Source organism: Bos indicus, chromosome 11 (assembly GCF_029378745.1).
Source record: "Bos indicus isolate NIAB-ARS_2022 breed Sahiwal x Tharparkar chromosome 11, NIAB-ARS_B.indTharparkar_mat_pri_1.0, whole genome shotgun sequence".
Taxonomy (NCBI): domain Eukaryota; kingdom Metazoa; phylum Chordata; class Mammalia; order Artiodactyla; family Bovidae; genus Bos; species Bos indicus.
Window position 1 is genome coordinate 103,803,381 of NC_091770.1, and position 22,035 is coordinate 103,825,415.

The 22,035-nt window shown below is 63.9% G+C and overlaps 1 protein-coding gene and 1 long non-coding RNA gene across 3 annotated transcripts; one reads left to right on the plus strand and one right to left on the minus strand.

Moving 5' to 3' along the window:
• Positions 1-576: 576 nt before the first annotated feature.
• Positions 577-12,931, minus strand: AGPAT2 (1-acylglycerol-3-phosphate O-acyltransferase 2). The gene is made up of 6 exons (XM_019971120.2): positions 12,661-12,931; positions 4,622-4,755; positions 4,087-4,262; positions 3,745-3,840; positions 1,993-2,065; positions 577-1,240 (listed from the first exon to the last, which is right to left on the minus strand). The coding sequence occupies exons 1-6, from the start codon at positions 12,840-12,842 to the stop codon at positions 1,065-1,067; spliced, it is 837 nt and encodes a 278-aa protein (XP_019826679.2). The 5' UTR covers positions 12,843-12,931; the 3' UTR covers positions 577-1,064.
• LOC109566594 (uncharacterized) lies at positions 11,639-15,934 on the plus strand. Of its 2 annotated transcripts, XR_011569503.1 has the most exons (4): positions 11,639-11,779; positions 14,081-14,250; positions 14,420-14,680; positions 15,510-15,934. It is a non-coding gene; the product is annotated as an uncharacterized lncRNA (long non-coding RNA). The 2 variants fall into 2 exon arrangements; XR_011569502.1 differs by lacking the exon at positions 15,510-15,934 and having other exon boundaries at positions 14,420-14,885.
• The last annotated feature ends 6,101 nt before the right edge of the window (positions 15,935-22,035 follow it).

The following is a 22,035-nucleotide window of genomic DNA, read 5'->3' on the forward strand; positions in this document are numbered from 1 at the left end:
GAGAAAGGCAAGACAGCCTTGGGGCTGGCAGGGAGGCTGCCGGCCCCCCTCCCCGGCCTCCCTAGACGGGGTCTTGGTGCCCTCTCCAGTTTGTGGCTCAGCTGGTAAAGAATCTGCCTGCAACGTGGGAGATCGGGGTTCGATCCCTGGGCTGGGAAGATCCCCTGGAGAAGGGAACAGCTACGTGCTCCAGTGTCCTGGACTGGAGAACTCCCTGGTCTGTATAGTCCATGGGGTCGCAAAGAGTCCCAACACGACTGAGCGACTTTCACTCCAATGGGGCTGGAGGGCGTGGTTTCAGTGAAAGTGACCAGCTGGTCCCACCCCCAGCCAGCAGCCAGAGAGCAAACCATTAGCTTCCTTGCGACGTGCCTGCCGGACCCCTGGGCGTGCCTGCCACCCCCAGTAGGAGAAAACATTCCAGGATGACCGTGGCCCCAACCCCGGCAGGAACACTACCCAGGGTGACGGCTGGGGGTGCTCCACACTCGTCCGGGGGCGCTGGAAGCGAGGGCAGCTTGAGGATGGGAACCCGAGGCAGCCCTGCCCACCCTCTGAGTGAGCACGATTCAGCAGGCACTTCCAAGAGTTCGTTTATAAAAAACAGTGACGAGCACAGTACCCATTCAGCAGACTCGCTCCCCAGGGCCAGGGGAGCCGCAGACCCTGCTTTGTGGCTCCCTGAGGCCCAGCTGGCATGAGGCCACCTGGGGGCGTGAGACCAGGCGTCCTGGCCCCCGAGCCCGCCTCTCCCTGAGGGCCTGATGCAGGCCTGGGCGGGAGGGTGGGGCCGGGCAGCTCGGCCCTGCCCTGTCAGCCCATGGGGGTCCAGACCCACTCCCACACCAGACTCCGGAGGCACAGGGGTGGGCGAGGCCCTGCCCTCAGAGCTTGGGGGGCTGACTCTCCCTTGCAGGGACATCGGGGGGCCAGGACCCAAGGCAGTGACAAGAGGGGCCCGCTTCCAGGGGGTGACGGCTAGAGGGGACACAGTGGTGTCTGGTGGGTGGGGGGCGGCCCTCTGTCCATCATCCATCCAGGTCCTGCCCTGCCCCAGGCCTCGATTACTGGGCCTCCTGGGTGTCGGGCCCCAAGGGGGCCCCGTTCTCCTGGGGGATCTTGGATATGTGGAAGAAGTGCGTCCTCATGGCCTGATGGCAGGTGTCCAGAAGCTTGGGGACGTCGGCGACAGTGAGGCCACGGGTGGGGATGGCATCTAGCACCTCCACCTGGATGGTTCCTGTGGGGGCAGGGTGGGGGCGTCAGCCACCTGGGGGGCTCCTGCGGGGGGCCTCTCTCCCCCCATTTTGGCTGTCTGCCAGCCTCCTGAGGGCCTGGGCTGGACCGGGCTCTTCCAGACACCCCGGTCTCTGGCGGTTGGCTCTTAATTGAGAATCACTGATGCAGGCATTCACATGCTCTCAGGAACGTTCAGAGGGGCGTGGACGAGTGCGTGCCCCCTTGTGAGGACTGCTTAGGCTCCAGGATGTTCCCTCCCCCAGGAGGCTCTGGGGCAGCCCTGGATTGCAGGCGGCCTCGGGGACCCAGGTGTGCGGCAGGCAGCTTCTCCCTTGGACCCCACTTCCCACCTGGGTGCCAGGCACCCTCGTGTGGGGGTCTGGAGAGAAGGGTGGAGGGAGGTCCTAAGCTCCGTGGCAGAGGGCATGGGGGGCGTCCCCGGGAGGCTGCTGCCTGAGAGTCAGGGCTGGATGCACTGGTTCAGAGCCCACCCTGGGCAGAGGAAGTGTGCCCCTCAAGGCCCCCCGAGCTGTGGGCAAGGCCCGGCCCGTGTGTGAGAAGCTGGGCCTCCACCCACCCCTGGGAGCCCTGATCTTGGGGCTCAAGGCAGGGCCTCCTTCCTTCTTCCCCCAGTCACTGAGGGGCACAGCCTGGAGTGACCCCCCAGAAGCGGGGTCCAGGTGTCACTGGGACTGAGATCGGGTGGGCGGGCCCCCGTGTGGCAGGTGTGTGTGTGGGGGGGCGGGGGGCTACCTGAAGTGAAGAGCTTCGTCTTACAGCTGTAGAAGGAGGAGAAGCTGGAGTAAATCACAGGGATGATGGGTACCTGGGGACAGCAGACGTGGCAGCCTGAGGACGGAGCCCAGCCCAACCGTGGAGCCTGATCCGCAGGGACAAGCTTGCGGGCAGACCCTGCCTGCCCCCACGACCCCTGTGGCCACCAGGCAGGCATACCACCCTGCCTCAGGGTGCTTCCATGCGCTGCCCCGGGACACCCTTCGTGCCTGGGTGCCTCAGGGTGCTTCCATGCGCTGCCCTGGGACACCCTTCGTGCCTGGGTGGCTCAGGGTGCTTCCATGTGCTGCCCTGGGACACCCTTCGTGCCCTGGGTGGCCCCGAGTCCATAAACTCATCCTGCACATCCTTACCCAAGTATCCCCTCCTCCAGGAAGACTTCCTGGGTTGGCACACATCCATTGGATTCACATTCCGCACCCCCCAAGGGTCCCAAGATGACCCAGGACCCTGTCCAGTTTAGCCAGAGGAGATAACTGAGGTCTTTCTGCCCATCTCTTCCTTCCCAGCCTCTCCCCCAACCCCAGGGGGCAGCTCCAGCCAGGGGAGGGGGCAGGGCCTGCGGGTTTTCCCAGAAGACACCAGGGTCAAGTCCAATGGTGACTTCAACAGTGGTGGTTCCAGTGTCGGCAATGGCACCTGGAGTAATCATTAACCCTGGGGTGGGGGGAGCTGACAGGAAACACGCTGCCTGGCGTCCTGGCTGAGACTGCCCTGGCCCCACCACCCCTCAAAGCTCCGCTCCGCTCTTCTCTCCCATGACCCCCATGACCCCTTCTCCACCACAAAGGGAAGAGACACCGGCCCCGGGCCTGCGGCCGGGGTGTCCTCCTCCTCGTGCTCGGGCAGGACGGGGATCAGAGCCCAGGCTCCCGTCCCCACCCCCGTCCACCCCTCCCTCCCGCTCCCCCACTCCCCACCCCCGGCGCTGGCTGGGAGCTTCCGGAAGGAAGGCTCTCCCAGCCTTGCTCGGGGCCACCAGGGGGTGCTCGAGGCCACCTCTCACAGGTGAAGCCCAGGAGACAGCAGAGCCCTGCCCAGCTGGCAGCCTGACTCTGACCAGGCAGGAAGGAAGGCTCCCCAAACCCCGAGGGTTTTCACCTGCGCTCAGCCCCCAGCACAGGACAGGCACCCGAACCCACCCGGAGCCCCACCCCACGGAGGGACGTGCCCCAAGCCTCTCCTGCCATCCCCCCGAGATCCCCGGGACCCCGGAAGTCAAGGACAGAGCAGCACGAGGCCCATGCCGGGCTTTCTGCTCACTCTGTCCTGGCCCCTGTGAGCCCTGGTGCACCCCCCACCGCCCAGCCACTGCTCAGTCCCAAACCTGCCTTGGCGAGGGGTGCGGGGGAACTGAACGCAACCTTGGCAGAGCCCTCCTGACAGTCCAGGCAGCAGGCCTTCTTTACGCCAACCCCAGCCCCCCTCGCCCGGCCAGCGGGAAAGTGGGGTGCTGAAGCTCCGTGGGCAGGTACGGAAGTGATGAGCGTCATTCCAGCTGGTCCTGGGCTGACCAGACCCCAGCCTTCACGCTCAGGGGCCCCAGGGACTGCCCTCCACGGCAGCTCACAGACAGGTGCTGCCTGTCCAGAGGCAGGTGGTCCCCGAGCGCCAGTGGCCCCGGCCGGCCGGGAGGTCACTGTCAGCCGTAGGCCAGCCCGGATGCGCTTCCCGCCCCGGCCACACCAGGAGGCCGCAGCCCCGACATACCTGGGCCTGGATCGCCAGGTAGAAGGCGCCTTTCTTGAAAGGCAGGAGGTCCCCGTTGTCATTCCGCGTGCCCTCCGGGTAGATCCACACTTTGAGCTGTTGAGGAGACAGGAGGCTGTACCCAAAAGCCAGAGGCCGCCCAGGGAGGCACCCACCGCCCTTCTCAGCAGAGACTACCACCGCTGACAACCGAGGCCCTGCGCCTGGCTCTTCCATATGAGATTCACAGACACACAGCGATGAGGCGTGTTCTGCTGCAGGAACTCACCCTCGGGGCCGACTTGACACCACAACTGGGCCTGAGTGTCCCCAGCGCCGGGCGCCCCAGCCCTGGGCACTCACCTTCTCCCTGACCATGCGCTCGCCCACATCGGTCATCACGCTCATGGCCGTCTGGGACTGCTGCCGGTTGATGAAGAGGACGCCCCCCAGGTACATGATCAGGCCCACGGGCCCCAGGAAGAGCAGCTCTCGCTTGGCGATCTGCACGCAGCGGTCGGGGAGGACCTCCATGAGGCCTGTGGGCGCCAGATGCCAGGTAGGGACAGGAGGAGACAGCGCAGCTCAGGGGCCACTCCCCAGGGAGAAGCGGGCCAGCCCCAGGCCTCAGGTACCACTGGCCCCTGGGCACCGTCTGGCCTCTGAGCCTCAGCTTCCTAGCAGGGGGGGCACTGCAGCAGGGCCCGGGGCCCCACACAAGCTGCCCAGTCCTGTTACCCACCAGAGGGAGGCGCGGGTCCCTCCCTCCAGTGTCAAACCCCCGCCTGCCAGCTCAGCTGGGTCTAGCCTCCACCAAGTAGGACAGCAGCCTCCCCCTACCCCCAGGCAACTGGGGAGGGTCAGTCCTCCCCCAGACCCCACTGAGGCCCAGCCTTACCCATCATGTCCAGGATGCTCTGGTGGTTGGAGATGATGACGCAGGGCCGGTCCTCGTCCAGCGTCTCACGGCCTTTGACCTCAAAGCGGAGGCCATATGCGTACTTGAAGGACCGGACGAACCAACTGATGATCCTGCGGGGGAGACGGGCCCAGTGAGCAGAGGGCCACTGCCCCGGCGTGACGTGGGCTCTGCGCGCACAGCCCGGAGACCCCCAGCCCACCCTGGCAGGCTGGCCACTGACCCTGAGCCCGCCTTCCCCTCCGAGCGCCTTCAGGTCTTGTCCCCCAGCAGGATGGCGAGTGCCCCCCGCCCCTCGCCTCCCCAGCCGGTGACATGAAGGTCACACGGAAGCAAGGCCTCAGGGACCCTGACGCCTGGCTGTGGGAAGGACGCCACCTTCCACGTCCAGGTACCCAGATCTGCACCTGTCATCCAGCCTCCAGCCCCCGAGTCCTGCCTGTCACCCCAGGCCGGGGGCCCAGCTGAACGGCGGGGATGGAGGCTGAGAAACCCCTAGGCTGGGTGAACTCTGCTGTCAACCGCATCAGAGACCGAAGGACCCAACGTGGAGAGGCCGCCCACAGAGGAGGCCGGGGCAGGGGGCCCCCCACAGGAAGTGACCGTCCCTCAAGGCAGAGCCACACCCAAGGGAGGGAAGCGTGGGTACCAAGCGGAAACCTTGGCGAGGAGCTGCGGGCTGCTTCCTGGTTTGGAAGAGCTGCTGCTGGGGAGACCGGCCCGGCAGGCACCATGGCTTTCACGCCTCCTTGTCCTACAAAGCGGCAGCCTGCCCGTTTCACACACAGACACACATACTCAAGGTCACACCAGGATGCCAGTGGAGCTAGGATGTGCGTGGGCCCTGCTCCTGGCAGGAGGCTGCCCTGGGCACTCGTGACCTGGAGGGGCCTATCCCCGCAGGAGGTGACGGGTGAGGGAGACCATGCGTGCCCCTGTCTTTGGGTAGCTGGCTGGCAGGGAGAAGGTTGACACCGCACACACTTGGCACAGGACAGGTGCCAGTCAGGGGTCCGTGCACACGGGGCGATGGAGCCCACGGCTTGAGGTCACTCCTCTGCCACTCCTGCAGGCCCCCTGGGTCCTTCCCACCCGTGGGTGGGGGCGGGGCTGAAGGTGAGCTCCCGGTGACCCAAGAGCTTTCCACTTTCCGCACAAGATTCGTGCACGCGCACACACACACACACACACACACACACACACAGCCGCCAGGGAGCTCCTCACAGTCCTGACCGGGAGGGAGGCCTTTTCCACTCCAGGCAGAAGGGCCTGGGCCCAGACCTGGTTCTCAATAGAGCAGAGGCTCAGAGTGGGTCCTTGGCCCGAAGGCAGACTCGTGTCTTTAAAACTGTGGGTAAGATGCATGCAGCACATTTACCCTCTGAACTGGTTTCAAATACACAGTTCAAGTGCGGTCACGTTGTTGAGCAACTGCCCCCACCGTCTGTCCCCAAGACTCTTATCTTCTCAAGTTGACGGACACGCTGTTCCCATTACACACACACACCCTGCCCCGGGCCCCAGCATCTTTCTGTCTCTGTGGATAAGACTCCTCTGAGCCTCACACGAGTAGATCCTATCGGCTCTGCCTCTCTGTCCCAAAGGCAGGCTCGCATCTGGCCCACACAGCCTCTCTCCCCTCCTCCTCCCACGGCACAGGTTGGAGAGAGGGGCTCCGCGAGGGAGGCAGCTGAGCCCCGGCTGCTCTCACAGTCGGGCCAGCCGGCCTTGCTGGATCTGGAAGCCGGGCCATCCTCCTTAGCACTAAGCCTCTGCCAGCTCGAGCCAGACCTGTCCCTTTGTTCCCATCCGGCTCAGAGGTGCCCCTGGCCGGACACTCTTGGGAGACCTCGCCTGGCTACCTCAGCTGGGGAGCCTCGGGCTTCTCGACTGCCAAGAGATGGCTTCTCGGGTCGTTGTGAGGATTGACCGACCCAAGGAGGGGGCGCAAGCAGGCCATTCACCAACAGGAAAAACGTGCATCGTCCAACAACACAGAGGCACGCAGTCTCACTAGCCATCAAAGGAAACGCGGATTGAAACGAGAAGCCCTGTCCTCTTCCTTCGGATTGGCAGAGGATAGCCGGATAACAGGAGGTGTCGGCCGGTGTCGGGAAACGGCCTGAGGCTGCTGGCAGAGGTGGGAGATCGCAGAGGTTTCTGGAGGAGGGCAGGTTGGCAGGACCTAGAAGAGCCCTTAAGAAGCCTAGTCCCTGAGATTTGCAATCCTCTTCTGGCAATTGATCCTAAAGCTTCCGACGCACAGGCGCGGTCGGGATTAGGGAAAGAACACCTCAGCGTCCCCGTGGGGACAGCCCAGATAGACAGGGCTGCGGCAGAGAAAGAGCAAAGATCCCTACTTATTCGCTGTCAGGTCGGTTCCCGGGACTTCTAATGCAAACCTGTCATTTGCATTTCCCTGCCAAGCTCACAGGCAAAGTCCCAGACCACATCTGGAGAGGACAGTGGGTCACTCTCTGGGGGTGTCTGCTGGCTCCGTTTTTCTTCTCAAACAGTTGTGATGAAGGACCTCCCTGGTGGTCCAGTGGTTAAGAGTCTGCCCTTCCAATGCAGGGAGACCCGGGTTTGATCCCTGCTTTATTCCCTGATTGGGGAACTAAGATCCTCCATGCTGCCTGACTCAGCCAAAAGGAGACAAACTGTTGTGAAATATACATAACATAAAATCTATCATTTTAAACCATTTACAAGTGTATAATGCAGCTGTCCCAAACGTCCGTCTCCAGAACTTCTCTGTATTTTCTTTTTGTATCTAATTGACAGGATCAGTATTTGGGGGTGGGGGATGATGAAAGATACTGTATATACCGTGATCACAGTATCCTGTGATACTCAGCCTAGCAGGGGCCTCTCCCACCCCAGTTGAGGCAGACCTCCCAAGGACCAAACGGTTCCAGGAGGGACCGACAGGTCCAGGGAGCAACTCGCTACATTTTACAAATAACTGCACTCAAAACCAAAAGACACCGCCACTGACATAAGTACAGGAAGCTGCAAAAGAAAGGGGCATCCCGGGAGCAGACAGAAGCAAGAGATGCTCCTCACAGGGAGGGTCCATCAGTCACTCCCTGCAGGGGGGCGGGCACGGGGTCTCGCTCTTCCTTCTCCTTCTGTCCCCCCTTGTCAAGGTTTTCAGTCAAAGTGGTGGGGACGTCGTATCATCTTCACAGTGCTTCCTCCAAGAGCAGGGAAGCCGCCCAAGCTGTGCAGAGGCTCCAGGGCCCTGGGCAGGGAGAGCTGGTCTGTCCTGGCCTGGAATGCAGCACGCACATAACCACAGGGACAGATGCCCCACACCCACGCCCGGGAGCAGGTGCTCCATGCTACCTGCCAAGCCTGCTTGGGGACAGATGCCAACTGTCCAGTTTCGCTCAGACAGTAACCCCACAAGGTCACATACTCCTGCACCAGGGAAGTGGAGGCTCAGCAAAGCTGAGCGACTTGCCCAGAGTCACACAGCGGGGAAGCCGGGATGGGCTGGAGCCCGCCCCTAAACTCCAGGGTTGTCAGGTGAGGTGTTCTAGCTCCTCTGCAGGCCTCCCCTCACCCCCTGAAGGGGCTCTCTGGCCCCCACACCACCCCCAGCAGGAGGGGCTCTGCCCTTCTCTCCCAGCAGGAAGCTCCGGGCAGCCGCTGTCCCCAGGCAGCCAGGCCTGCCCAGCCCAGGCCTCTTCGGAGCCCAGCTGACTCCAGTGCCCCTACCCACAGGAAGCAGGGCCCCAGCTTCAGGGCGGGAGTCACAGGTGTGCCAGGGATGTTCGCACCCCAGCTCCAGTCCTGCCTTCCCAGGGAGGCGGAGCCAAGGCTGCCTGAAGCCAGGTGGCCCAACCTTCAGAAGCACTGCAGGCAGCTGCCAGGTGGGTGACTGGTGCCAGAGTCCCCGCAAGGCAAGGGGGCCCGCCCCACTTTCCAAGGGCCCAGGGGGGCAGTGATCTTAAACAGAGGCGCCATCCTCACCCCTCGTGGGTCTTTCTCAGGAGCCCTCCATTTAACCCTGATCGGGGCCGCTGGCCTCGAAGGGAGTGCCATAAACGTGAGGATTCTCAGGGGCCTGGGGCCGAAGCCCTGGCAGCCAGCCTCCGTGGACCAGCCGTGCTCATCTGTGGACACCCGGACCCCGCCCCAGCTCTGGGTCAGACAGGCCCTGACGCTCCTCTCACAGCTGTGACCTTGGGCAACGGACTTGACCTAACTACGCTTTCTTGTTTCCACTTGTGAGACTGGAAGGTCGTGGAGGGGTCGAGCTAGATGAGGCTGGACGCCTGAGACACCTGCCAGGCCCGTGTGTTGGCGACTGCCTCCACAGACAGCGGCTGTGTTGGCGACAACACAGGAGGAAGAGATTCCAAAGGAGATGGAAGAAGCCCCTCCCCCAGCCGGTACCTGCTCCTGGCCACTGGAAGGTGGTTCAAGGTCAGGTCTCAGCTACCTGCTGACCTTTGCGCTCAGCCCCGACACAGGCTAGACAGCTCTAGGAAGACCCAGTAGCTAATTCAGCCAAGCCGTGCCAAGTCCTCAGCCAGACCCCGTGGGCTTTGCCTTATAACGTGGCGAGGGTGGAGGGGGGTGGTTGGTGGCACTCACTCTGGAAGGCCGTGCCAGGAGGGCAGGCACACAGAGCCATCAGTCTGCTCAGGGGACAGGAGGCCCCAGCAAGGCCGCCTGGTAGGCAGCGGCCTTTCCCAAGCGTCAGATGAGCCGGAACACTGGGTGGGCAGGAGCTGGGGGTGCTGGCCTCTGCAGGTGCCCAGAGGTGCTAACGGGGGCTCAGAAGTGGGGTGGAAGGAGGTGGGGCCGTGAGCAGTGTCCAGATCTCAGGAACTCTGCTCCCGGGCCTGCAGGAGTCCACCCAGGGGGAGGACTGCCCCCACCGGCCCACCCCAAGACCAGGGCCCCAGGCCCTGGCTGCAGCGATGCCCATCCTCAACGTTCCAAGTGGGTGGGGGTTCCACCGACCCAGCACCTCACTCTCCTGCCCCCAGCCCTGCAGCCTAGCTGTGGTCCCAGGCTGCCCGTCCTGGTCACCTGAACGTGTGAGAAAGGAAACTCTCTGCGTTAAGGTGCTGTTACCTGGTTTCCTGATTCTACCGCCAAAGCCAGTTCTAACACACAGGATTATCCTGGGCCTCGCTCTCTTCACTGTCCAGCAGGTGTGATAAGGGCACCTGCCCCCAGGACGAGGACCCAGCCTCGCCTGGCGCGCAGGCCCCCGCCAGTCTGGGAGGGGGTCCCTGGCCTCAGCCCCAGCATGCTCACAACAGTGCCTGCCTCTGGCCCTCCGCTCCCAGCGCTGCCAAGCACGCTCAAAACTCACAACTCAATGGCAAAGGCCTCCTTGGCTGCCCCATCACAGAGACGGGCTGCTGGTTACAGGGAGATGGGAACGCGAGGCGGTGGGTGGAGCTGGGCTGTCCCTCTTGGAACTTAGGACTTCCCCTGAGCCTGGTCTCCAGCTCCAAAGCAGCCCCGGTGCTGCCCCCAGCCCCGATGCTGCTGAGACAGAGGAAAAGACCCACCTTGAAGTCATCCTTGGGCTCTGCAGCCCAGGTCTGCCGCGTCCTAGTTCTGGGACCTGCCAGTTGCCTCCTCCCCGCCCCAACCCCCGGAGACATGAGTTTCAAGCTGCTTCTCTGAGGGCTCATCCATAAAATGGGACTAGGAACACCTTTCCCTAAGGATGAAGCATCCGCCAGCGCATGGGGGTGCAAGACAGAACTGATGGGCAGAGTCCTTTCCCGAGGTCAGGGTGAGACTGGAGAGGGGGGCAGCCAGGCACCCACAGTCCAACCCAGGAGGGGCCTGAAATGAGGGGGCCTGTCCACACAGCCCCCCAACCTCACCTGTCCTCGTGGGCCTGTCCCTGGAGGAGCACAGTGCCTAAAGGGACACAGCGCCTCCACGACCTCTGCATTCCTCAGCCCTCCTCGGCCGCATCCCTTGGGGAACTCGTGTTCACAAGGGACCCTCCTCTCTGCCATCACTGGGGAGCCATGGGTGTCATCACTATGACCCACCCTTTGGGACCTGGGGCTGCAGGGGAAGGGGGCTGTGGGTTCCCAGACCCCTAGGCCTGCCTCTCTCTGGGGAGGACTCAGCACCTTCGTCATGTCCTGGGTTGGCTTGTGCAGAGCCTGAGTCGGGGGCTGCCCCGGGGAGGGGAGCTCCCTCCTGAGCTGAGGAGGACGTCTCAGCAGGCCCGAATCTCGTGCGAGACTGGGGGCCGAGCTGGGCTCTGGGCTCGGGGAACAAGCCCGAGGCAGCAGAGGCCATGGGGCTGGCCAGGCCTGGGCTGCCAAGTGCTGGTCAGGCCGGCCTGCCAGTTCTACCACCTGGTCAGAAAGGGTGGCCGTGACTTCCAGCCTGACCCTGGGGAAGCAGCTTTCAAGCCCAGGCCTGGAAGAGCGAGTTGGACCTTTTAAAGACAAGGCTACCTGACCACACAGAGCCAGGGAGAGAGAGGGTGACCACTGGGAACGCCTGCTGAAAGCCTGCTCCAGGACTCGCTTCCCACCCGCACGCAGCACAAGCCAGGCTCAGGGCCCCCTCCTGCCTCAGAAACAGATGTGCCACCCTCGGGCCTGGCTGTGGGAGGGCAGCTGCCCCTCCGAGGAGCCCACCAGCCCTTGTTGCCGGAAACCACCCCCTGCCCCGCTCCTGGCTGGCCCCCAGCAGGTGTGGAACGGACACGGGCTGTGAGCCCACTGTCTGCAGGGGGTCCCAGGGCCTCAAACTCAGGCCAGCATCCCTGCCGGCAGGGCCCAGCCCTGAGGAACCCCCTATTTCTGGACACAGGCCCTCCCCATCCCAGAGAGCTGACTGCTTGGGAAGACAGCTGGAAAGGCAACAAGTGGGCCACCCCTGTGATCTCTGCTCCCTGGGTTGCTGCCCTGGGCCACGTGGGGCGGGGGAGGGCAGGGGAGGCACTGGAGACCCATGGCCCACCCACCAGTCTTCCCCACTCTTAGTCCTCCCGCCCATTCCTGGGGCAGCGGGAGCCACAAATCCCTGAAAACAGCTGGGGAGAACTGTGCAGAGCAGGCCAGTCTGGCAGCGTCAGCCCATCGGATGGACAAGGCCGGGAAGGGCAGAAAGCCAGGACCCCTCACCCCCTGCCCTGTGAGTGCTGGGGTAGTGGGGGCCTCAGGGACCACAGTATTCCCACCCCAGGCCACGGCCAAAAGGCCATCATTGCCAAAGCCACAGGGTGGCATGTTAGCAATGGCCCCTCCCCATCGGAATCTGGGGAAAGGGCCAAGGAGCCCCTCTCGGGCCACCATGCCCTCCCCAGCCCCTGCCCCTGCCCGGGAGAGATCGCCATCTCTTCCTGTCAGCCCAGCCTGACCCCTACCGCAGCAAGCTCCCCAGCCCCGGGGATGGGAGGGGGAACACCCCAGCCACCACCGTGTTCTTTCCCCTGGCTTAAAGCTTGGACCCCAAGGGTCAGCAGTCCCCGCCCAACCTCCGCGGGCTGGAGCCACCACACCTTCCTAAGCGGAAGGAAGAGGCTGAGCACAGGTGCGCTCATCGCCCGACAGGTGGGCGGGCGGGATGGCGGGGAGGAGACTGAGACACCCCGGCGCGGCGGTGCACGGCGGCTAGCCCCCACCCCCCGCCACGGGAAGCGGCACCGAGCCTCTGCCCACCCGGCCCGGCTGCATTCCTCTCGGAGCCGGCCCAGCACCCTGCGCGGCGCCGAGAGACAGATCTCTGTAAAGCCCTCCGTGTCGGCCCCTGGCCGGGGTCCCGGGGCAAGGGTGCGGGGACACGGCGACGCGGGCTCCGGAGGCCGCAGCCCACCCACCACCACCCCTCGGCGCGCTCCCCGACCCGCTTTTCCCTCGGGCGTAGGGAGCGCCGCACCCCCCCCACCCCCGCCCCAGCCCCCTCCCGCCACTCCCGGAGCCCTGGAGAGGCGGGCGCGGCAGGAAGGAGGGAAAGGACACGGGAAAGTTAGGGAAGCGGAAGCGGCCCCCCCGCGCCCGCCCGGCCCCCCTTGCCTCATGTTCTCCACCGTCCGGCCCCCGTGGCGCAGCAGGCAGACGACCGCGGCCATCGCCGAGGCCGTGAAGCAGAAGGCGCAGTACAGGCCGATCTTGGCGTAGAAGCGGGCCGAGCGGCTCAGCTGCGCCAGCAGCAGCAGCAGCAGCAGCGCCGCGATCAGCCACGGCCACAGCTCCATAGCCGCGCCCGGAGCCCCGACGGCGCGGGCCGCGGGCTGCCTGCCTGGGCTCCAGCCGCGCGGGCTGGCGGCGGCGACGGGCCCTCCTCCTCGCCCCGCCAGGCCCGCGCCCCTTATTGCGAGGGCGGAGGGGCGGGGCGCCCGGGAGGGTGAGCGAGGTGCGCCCCGCCCGCGACGGTCCCCGCCCCGCCCCGCCCGCCGCGCGGTCGCCGCCCCTCCCCGCCCCTCCGTCCCGGGACGGTGCCCTTGCCCAGGCGCCGGGCCACCCTCCGCCGCTGGCCCTGCGCCCGCCCCCAGCCCCCGCACCTTCGCAGCGGGTGACCAGGGCCGTGGCTCCCCGCAGACCCCCATAGCCGGACCGGACCCCACCCCCCTTCGCAACCGCCGGCACCGCCCCTGAGCCCAGACCGCGAAGGCGCGTGCCAGGCTGGTCACCGCACAAAGGGGCCCTTGAGCGGCGCCCGGTGACCTAACCGGTAGCCTGCCCCTTCGGGTCCCCTCGGGGGAGGGGTGGTCTGAAGACGCGCTGGGTAGGCAGGAGGCCAGTTTCTGGGCGGGGCCTGGGTGCCGGACAGTGGGTGCCAGGGCCAGCAGGTTATCTCATGCTCCAGGTGTCAGGCCTGCCCAGGGATCAGGCGACTGAGTTCAACTCAAGCGGGTGGGCCAGCCTGGCCGGGCAATGGTGTGGCCAGCCTCTGGCTTGTGGGGAGGAGCTCCAGGTCATCCCTGGGGGGGACGGTCAACAGATCTCAGAGCAGATCCAGGTTGTAACACCAAGTTTCCATTGTACACAAGTGCCCTCCACTTGCGGCCCCTCCACTTGGGCCCCTCCACTTGTGGCCCCTCCACTTGGGCCCCCCCACTCGCGGGCCCTCCACTCGCGGCCCCCCCACTTGCGCCCCGGGCCTGGGTTTGCTGCCATTGACCAGTGGCCCCACACGTGGTGCCTGGAGGCCTTCAAAAGGTTGTTGTCAGCCTCTGCCCTATTTCAGATGCTGGGGCGTCTAGTGCTGAAATGCTTCGCTGAAGTCCCCAAAATGCTATTTTGGGTGACAAGTACAAAATCACCCATCACTGGTGACTGGGGGGCGTCAGGCCCAGAGGGATGAGGGCTTCCCTGCGGAGAGAGGAGCCTGGGCACAGGCGTTCTCACTCTTCACGAGGGGCGCGTCCCTTCCCCTGCGCTACACCCATGCGTGTTTCACAGCAAAGCCTGTGGCCCAAACCCCTCCGCACAGGGAAGCCCCGCAGGCTGAAGTCCAAGGGGCTGCAAGAGTCGGACACAACTGAGCGACCGAGCGACCGAACCAAAGTAAACACCTCCAGCCATCTGCATCAAGCCCACGAGCGTCTCTCCTTCCGACCTTGGAGGAGGCCCGAGAGTGCTCCCCCGCCTTGGGGAGGAGGGGTGAGCGCTGGCACCACTGGGCCCGGGCTGGCCATGGGGCTGACAGACTCGGAAGAGGAGGTTTCGGGGGGTCAGGTGGGCCCGGGACTGCCAGCGGTGTCGCGGGGTCCCTGGTTTCTCAGCTGGAGGCCCCAGGGGGCTCTTGCTGAGGCGTGAATCCTGTCCTCAGAACCCCCGCCGCAGACAGCGCTGCTTTGCCTGAGGTCCTGTAGCTGCCAGCCGCCAGCACTGCCACGGTGGCACCGCCCACCCCTCAGATGCCTTCCCTGCCTCACTCTTCCCAGCATTTCCCATGACTCAGTCACGCGTTTATGGGTTCCTGTGTTCGCCGCCCCTCTCCTCCGCCTCCCCGGGGGCTCCACTGACGCCCGAGAGAACGGGGCCTGGCCACAAGCAGCCTCCAGGACCAGCGCTCCCCCACTTGATAGAGGTGATGGGCAGAGGCCGGCCCGGGCCCTGTACCCCCGCCCGCTGCCCCTGGCCCGCTGCCCTGTCCGGCTCCCAGGCGTGGTGGTCCCGGACATCACTGTTCTGTCTTCAGACAGACAGAGGGGCTGTGGCTCGATTTTCACCTCCTTCCCCAGCTCCTTCCTCCTCTGGGGAAATGTGGAAATAAAGTGTCCTTTTGCCTCTGATTGGGAATGGGGGAAAGGGGAGGCCTCAGACGCTGCTGGGTCTGAGACACATATTCAGTATTCTCTTGGGAAAGGAACGCTTTTTGTTTCTAGAAGGTGAGTCACCAGAGGATCCTCTGGGTTGGTGGAGACCCTGAGACAAGGGGTTTTCCTCTAAAATTAGCATGCCCCCCTCAGGGAGCACTAGCATGCGGGGCAGGGGGGTGCCAGCCTCTCAGGGTGCTCCACATCCCCGCAAGCACCCAGGGAAGGCGCCCGCCCCGCCACCCCTGGCCGGGTGACGGCTGAGGCCTCCTGGGCGTCTGCCGGGGCCCAGCCAAGCAGCACATAACACCAGGTGACCATCTGGCCTGAACCCACCCTGCCACAGGAGTCGGCAGGGCGCGGGGGCGGCACTGGGCCTGTCGACCCACCTGCTCTTCCAGTCCTGGCCTCGGGGGTGGGGCCCTGAGGTGCCTGGGTTGGCCTTGGCTTGGGTGGGGCCTCCGGAGGGAAGGGCTGGGCCTCTGCATTTCTGAAGGCCGATATCACCCCTCCTGGCCAAGCGACATCTTTGAGCTCTGAACAGATGGCTAAGCTCCAAGCTCCCCGAGCCTCAGTTTCTTCCTCTGGGCCCTTCTCCAGGCCTCTCCCAGCTCTGCCTCTGGCACCAGGAGGTGGATTCCTCTCCCTTCAAACCTGCCCAGGAAAAAAAAGCCAGGATGCAGAAGCCAGGAGGGGACAAAGGCTCAGAGTCACACGAGATCAGGGACAGCGTGGACCGGGGGCAGTGCACCCAGTCGGGGGCACCGGGAGGAGCCCCCCTTCCGCTCTCTGGGGGAGCGTCTCCGGGGGGCTGGCCCTCCTAGGGAGAAGCTCTTTGGGAGGAAGGTAGGCGGGGAGGGCACAGCCCAGCCTGCGGAAGGAGGTGCCTGCTGGAGGGGAGGGTGCCCGGGCGAGCCTGCCAGGGCCTGTGTGTGTGGGGCCCTCTCGGTGGGTGTGCCACCCCAACTCCCCCATTGGTAAATAAAGCAGCCTGTGAGTCTTTAATGGGCTCGCACTTAAAAATAGATGAGACCAGGCCTCTGGGCCCGATTCCCAGGTCTCTGCCATGCTGGGCGGTGCTGGGCCCACAGGCTCCCCAGGGAGGGGGTGAGGACAGTACCACAGGCTGGGGCTCCACCGGGGTGCTCCAGGGCCCAGGGAGCCAGGCACGTGTGGCCCGTGCCCAGGGGCCAGCAGAGAGCCTCCACCTGGCTGTGGTGTCCTAGCTCCTGCGTCACAAGCCTGGGGGGTGGGGGGCTGGGAGGGTGAGCAGCAGCCTCCTCCCAGAAGGACTCTGGGCTGGGGGACAGGGCCTGAGGGGCTGTCCAGGGGCAGTGACCGGGAGTCCAGGAGATGTCTCTGAACAGAGGAGGGGAGGCAAGAACCCCGGGAGCTGCCAGGGCTGGAAGCCCCCCAGGGGTGAGGCCCTTTCTGCAGCGGCCCCTCCCATCGTTGGAGAGCCGAGGGCTGTGAACCCCTCCCTGCCCCCGGCCAGCTCTCCACGAAGGTGGCGGCCCCCATGCTCGGCTTTTCATGGCCACGACACTCACGTCTGAGTTCCAGGCTCAGGTGGGAGCGGGGACCTTGGCATGAGAGGGACTGAAGGCAGAAAGCATCAAGGAGGGGCTGCCCCAAGGATCGAGGCAGCCTCCCTGCCCCTGACATCAGCTAGTACCCAGGTCTCTGCTGGGTACACACCAGAGATGGCCTCCCCCCATCCTCCACGGGACAGACGGGAGCCCAGAAGGGCAAGAGGGCACCTGGGGGCCCCTGGCCAGCAAGATGGAGCAGGAGACGGGTTCTGGTGCCCAGGGTCAGCCCCTGGGGATAACTGCAGACCAGACATGCCTCTGCGCCTTGCTGCGCTCAGCCGGGGTAGGGCCCAGTGAAGGCCTGGGGCACTGGACATAAAGGGATGGCGTGAGGTGCCAGGCCCGTCCTTGGGCAGCCGCCCTCGGCCACCTCACCCGTGACCCAGCTGGCGTCCAGACTCTGTCAGCTGCCCCAGCGCTGCCCAGGCCAGCCTGGGGGACTGGACAGGGCTGGAGGCCCAGCGGGCTTCCTGCTGCCTGACGCCGCTCAGTCCTGGCCTCCGCCACTGACCAGGGGGCTGCGTCTCGGCCATGGGGCCTCGGTGGCACCTGGCGGCTCTTGCCCCACCTCGCTGCGGAGAAGGCGGCGGTCACGAGCCCCTAGAGAAGCCCTCCCCGCCACGGCGGGGGGGTGTCCCCTCCACTGTGAAGGCTGGGGCTGGGGAGAGAGGGAGGGACTAGGCCTCCTCCACCCTCCCCTGCATGTGTTAGACTGAAATCCTAAATCGGCCTGCTCCCCTGACTCCTAGCCACCCTGACCTGACCTGAGCCAGGCCAAGCAGTCCCTTCTGCCTCATTTCCTCTCCGACCCAGAGCCACACTGCATGACCCAGGGCTGCCTGCAGTGGGAAGCCCCCGCCCTCCCCCAGCTAGGCCAGGCCCAGCCCGGGACACTCGAGGGCCTGACCTGCTGAGCCTGGGCCACCACCCACGGAAAGGGACTGATGCCTAGCTCATCAGAGAAGAGTCACTGGCGGAAACCACCGGCTTGCTTCTGCACCAGGATGGCCTCCAGACAACTGGGCTCACGAGGGCGCTATCACTGATAGGAGCTGCATGCGGGCCCCAGGTAGCAATCCCATTCTGTCTGTCCAGCCTGCTCTGCGTGCCCCTGTGGATACCCCGTCCCAGGGAGCGGGGTTTCTGAGCTCCTGCCTTCTCCCCTCTGCAAACTCACACGCAAGCATGCGAGCCAGCCGTGGAGGGCTGGCCACGTGGCGCTGGGGCGGAGCAGACCAGGGGGGTGTGAGTCTCCACTCAATCATCATTGTTCTATCACTCAGGTGTGTCCAACTCTGCGACCCCATGGACTGCAGCACACCGGGCTTCCCTGTCCTTCACTATCTCCTGGAGTTTGCTCAAATTCATGTCTGTTGAGTCAGTGATGCCATCCAACCATCTCATCCTCTGTTGCCCTCTTCTCCTTCCCTCAACCTTTCCCAGCATCAGGGTCTTTTCCAATGAGGCCGTTCTTCGCATCAGGTGGCCAAAGGATTGGAGCTTCAGTTTCAGCATCAATCCTTCCAGTGAATATTCAGGGTTGCTTTCCTTTAGGATTGACTGATTTGATCTCCTTGCTGTCCAAGGGACTCTCAAGACTCTTCTCCAGCACCACAGTTCAAAAGCATCAGTTTTTTGGCCCTCGGCCTTCTTTCTGGTCCAACTCTCACATCTGTCCGTGCGTGACAGTGAAACTCAAGGTGAATCCATGACCTAAACATAACCAGTGACACTCCTGTGCTGCCACAGGGGCCATGGTGGAAGTGGAAGCCTGGCAGGTGGGGATGAGGCAGAGGCCCTGAGTGAAGAGGGAAGTGGAGACACAGCCCAGGACCTCCTGGCACAGTTACGCAGGCTGTGCACTGCATAAGTCTAGAGCATTCCAACAACTCGAACTATAGCAGCCGACCCTCCCAGAGTGAGCAGACCCAGTTCTCTGGCCTCTGACCCTCGCTTCCCCCTTCACCACTCAGAATGTATTCAGTCAGTCACTTGTGTCTGATTCTCTGAGACCCCATGGACTGTAGCCCACCAGGCTTCTCTTGTCCGTGGGATTTCTAAGGCAAAAATATTGGAGTGGATTGCCATTTCCTTCTCCAGGGGATCTTCCCGACCCAGGGACCGAGCCTGCGTCTCGCAGATTCTTTACCACTAGCGCCACCTGGGATTTTTACCATTCGGAGACCTGGATAAATGAATCCCTAATCAAAGCATTTGGGTCCTGCTACCTCTGGGTGGGAGGTTCGAGGCAGGTTTCTGGAGCTCAGTCTAACACACCCAGGGGCCCCACCCTGCCTGGATGCCAGCCAGCACCAGTGCCAGCACCGCCCTGAGTCACTGTGCAGCGCGGGTGTGGCTTCCCGGTGACCCAGCCAGACATCTGTCCCTGAGCTGATGAAGCTGGAGCCGGGCTGCAGCCCCGCCTTCCCCGCCCTTGCCTGCGTTGCCCAGGGCCAGGCAGCAGACCTGGGCCCTGGGGAGATCTGAACCGCAGGTCAACAAGGAGTAAGCACTTTTTCAGGACAAGTATGTCCCAGGAGAAGACTCTTGAGGGTCCCTTGGACTTCAAGGAGATCAAACTGGTCCATCCTAAAGGAAACCAATCCTGAATATTCATTAGAAGGACTGAAGCTGAAGCTCCAATACTTTGGCCACCTGATGCAAAGAGCCAACTCGTTTGAAAAGACTCTGATCCTGGGAAAGATTGAGGGCAGGACTCGATGGACATGAGTTTGAACTAGCTCCGTACTTGGTGATGGACAGGGAGGCTTGGCGTGCTGCAGTCCATGGGGTCCCAAAGAGTGGGACACGATGGAGCGACTGAACAACGTCCCAGGTAATATTTAGAACAAACGTGTACTAAAAAATGTCATTCGTTGTTTATCTGGGATGGAAATCACACCGGGCGTCCTGTATGTTATCCTCGGAGCAGGGATAAAACACATCCGATACCCCAGCCCCACCCTGGTTCTCAGCCTCACTTGCCAACGGGCTCTGCGGGCGGCTGGGCAGCACTGCCCCCTAGTGGACGCAGCCCTGGCCGCAGGGTGGAGGACCTGGGGAGGGGCTTGGGTGACCCGCCCTCTCTGCTCCCCATGGGGGCACACCCAACGCCCCCTGCCCCCCGAGAGTTGACCCTCCCCGGGTTGGCTGCCCCAGTGAAGCGTACAGTGGTTGGCCCGGGACAGCCAGCAGGCTAGGGGTCTTGGTGCTCACCCTATGGCCAAAATGGTGTTGGGGGGGTGTTGTACAGGGTTTAGGGGCTTCCCTTCCTCCCACCCCCTGCCCACTCTGAACTCTGTCCCCTTCCTCTGAACTCCCCACCCACCCACCTCTCCACCTGGCGTGGAGTCGGGCACAGGCTGGGAGCAGCAGCCCCCGGACACTCACCCCAACATCGGAGGCTGGGGCAACAGAGCACCTGCCTGCCGCCAAGGCCGTGGGCTCCAAGCTCTCCCACTCCCTTCCTCCCGCTCTGTCCCCTTTTCCTGCTTCCTCCTGTCTCTGCCTCCCTCCCTTCCTCTATAAAAACAATGAAAGTTATATTCTGACCATATTGGTATAAAAAAAGTAAAAAGGAACCCTAAAATTTCATTATTTTCCTTTCCAATTTCTTTCTGATTTGGAGGGAAAAAAAAAAATTGAAAACACTCCCATGGGCCCCTAGAAGCTTGTGGACCCCGGGTCCTGGGCTCTGGGCCTGGCAGATGATGGGCCCTGCTCGGGACCCAAGGCAGGGGGCGGGGGTATCCTGTGGGGTCTTAGCAGCCATAAGCAGTGTGTGTGACCCCAAAAGTCCGGTGGGCCACCCCAGCTGGCAAGGAGTCCTGACAGGGGTGCGAGACCCCGCGCCTGGTCACTGGGTTCTGTAAGACCAGCTGTGCCTCCAGCTGGACCCAGCGGTGCAGCTGGACGTCCCTGGGCACTGTGAGAGGGCAGGGGCTGCAGCCCCAGGGGCCGAGGACTCCCGGGCAGGTCTGGTCACCTTGGCCTGGCCCTGAGCCCCTAGGGAGGGGGAGCCCCCCCCCCCACCACCTGCATCAGCCCCAGAAGTCCCTCTAAGACCAGCGTCCTGGGGAGGCCGCCCCCTGATCCGTTGGGCTGACGGCACTGCCGTCTGGCGTCCCTGCCGAGGGTGGCCATGGCCACTGTGGAGGGCTGGCCGGCTCGCTCCTGCTGGTCTCTCAGCACACAGGCCGCCCGGGGTCAGCGGGGGAGGGGTGCGCGCAGCGTCCCCGCTGGTCAGGGCCTCCCGAGGGCCCGCGTGGAGTCTGGCTTGCACTTCAGCTGCCTGGCCGGTGCAGGCAGACCCCGGGCCCCAGGGGCGCCTCAGGAGCGCTCTGCCTCTGCCCTGCAGCCCCCACAGCGCTGCCGGTGGGCCTGTTTTCCCACCACCTCCTTAAGGCCCCGGGCAGGAGCGCAGGCCGGCCCAAGGAAAAATGGTCGGGCTGGCCAGACAGAGTGTAAGGGGCCTGGCAGGCACCCAGCATCTCACCAGGGGGACCGCAGCCCCACCAGAACATAGTCCACACGCCACACCCTCTGGGGAGAACCTGTCCTCAGAAGACAGAGCCCCCCAGAGCGGGTTTGTGGGTTCCGTTCGCCTAGAACTGCTTCTAGGCGAACCCTCCCCTTCCTGTGCCCGTTGGGCCCCGACCCTCGGAGACCGCGGAAGTTGGGGAAGCGCCCCTCCGAGTTTATCTTGGAGGAACAACTGCACAGTGAGGCCCAGACGCCCACACGGGGAGCCCGCCCCAGCCCTCTCTGCCCTTTGGGGACTGGAGCGAGCTGGCGGCCCTCGGCAGGGCTGCCTGGCGCCTCCTGCAGACCCTCTAGGCGCATGGACAGTCCCTGTCCGTCTGCACGCGCACCTGCACAGCTCCCCTTTCCTAGGACCACGACGCCTGTCCTTCCATGCCTGGCGTGGCGCTGCTGGGAATGTTCAAGCGTCGAGGATCTGAAAGACCCCAGAGCGGAACACGAGCCATCCTTATGACCTGTATTGATAACAGTCCTAACCGTACCTCCTCCAGATCCTCAGGTCAAGCCGGTTGAAGCCCGGAAGCAGGGAGGGGGGAGAAGTGAACAAGGATGGGACAGGGAGGACTCGGGAGAGAAGGTGGGGCAAGGCCCTCCGCCAGGCTCATCCTTCGCACGGAGGGTCTTAAGACGTTCGTTGTAAAAGATACAGGTGGGGCTTCCCTGGCGATCCAGTAGCTAAGACTCTGCCTTCCAGTGCAGGGCGTGCGGGCTCAATCCTCGGTCGGGAAGCTAAGATCTCACACATTGTGTGACGTGGCCCAAAAAAAAGTACAGGTAATAAACGCACATTTCTATTCATGAATGGAATAATACATGGACCATCCATACCACGGGGTACTAGTCGGCCATGAGAAGGAATGAATTTCTGACCACGTTACCCCACACACGAACACCCGGAACTAAGGGAAAGAAGCAAGACAAAAAGGGGTGTATAGTGCACGTGCGTGCATGCCCGCGTGCGTGCGTGCCTGCGCGCGCGTGTGCGAAGTCGA

Bases quoted from the DNA above. Each gene is read 5' to 3' on its own strand.
- AGPAT2 (XM_019971120.2), bottom strand. From the start codon at position 12,842: ATGGAGCTGTGGCCGTGGCTGATCGCGGCGCTGCTGCTGCTGCTGCTG. The intron at 3,841-4,086 runs GTGAGTGCCCAG...TCTCCTCAACAG, and splicing joins AGCGCATGGTCAGGGAGAAG to CTCAAAGTGTGGATCTACCC. The intron at 2,066-3,744 runs GTATGTCGGGGC...TGCTGTCCCCAG, and splicing joins ACCTGGCGATCCAGGCCCAG to GTACCCATCATCCCTGTGAT.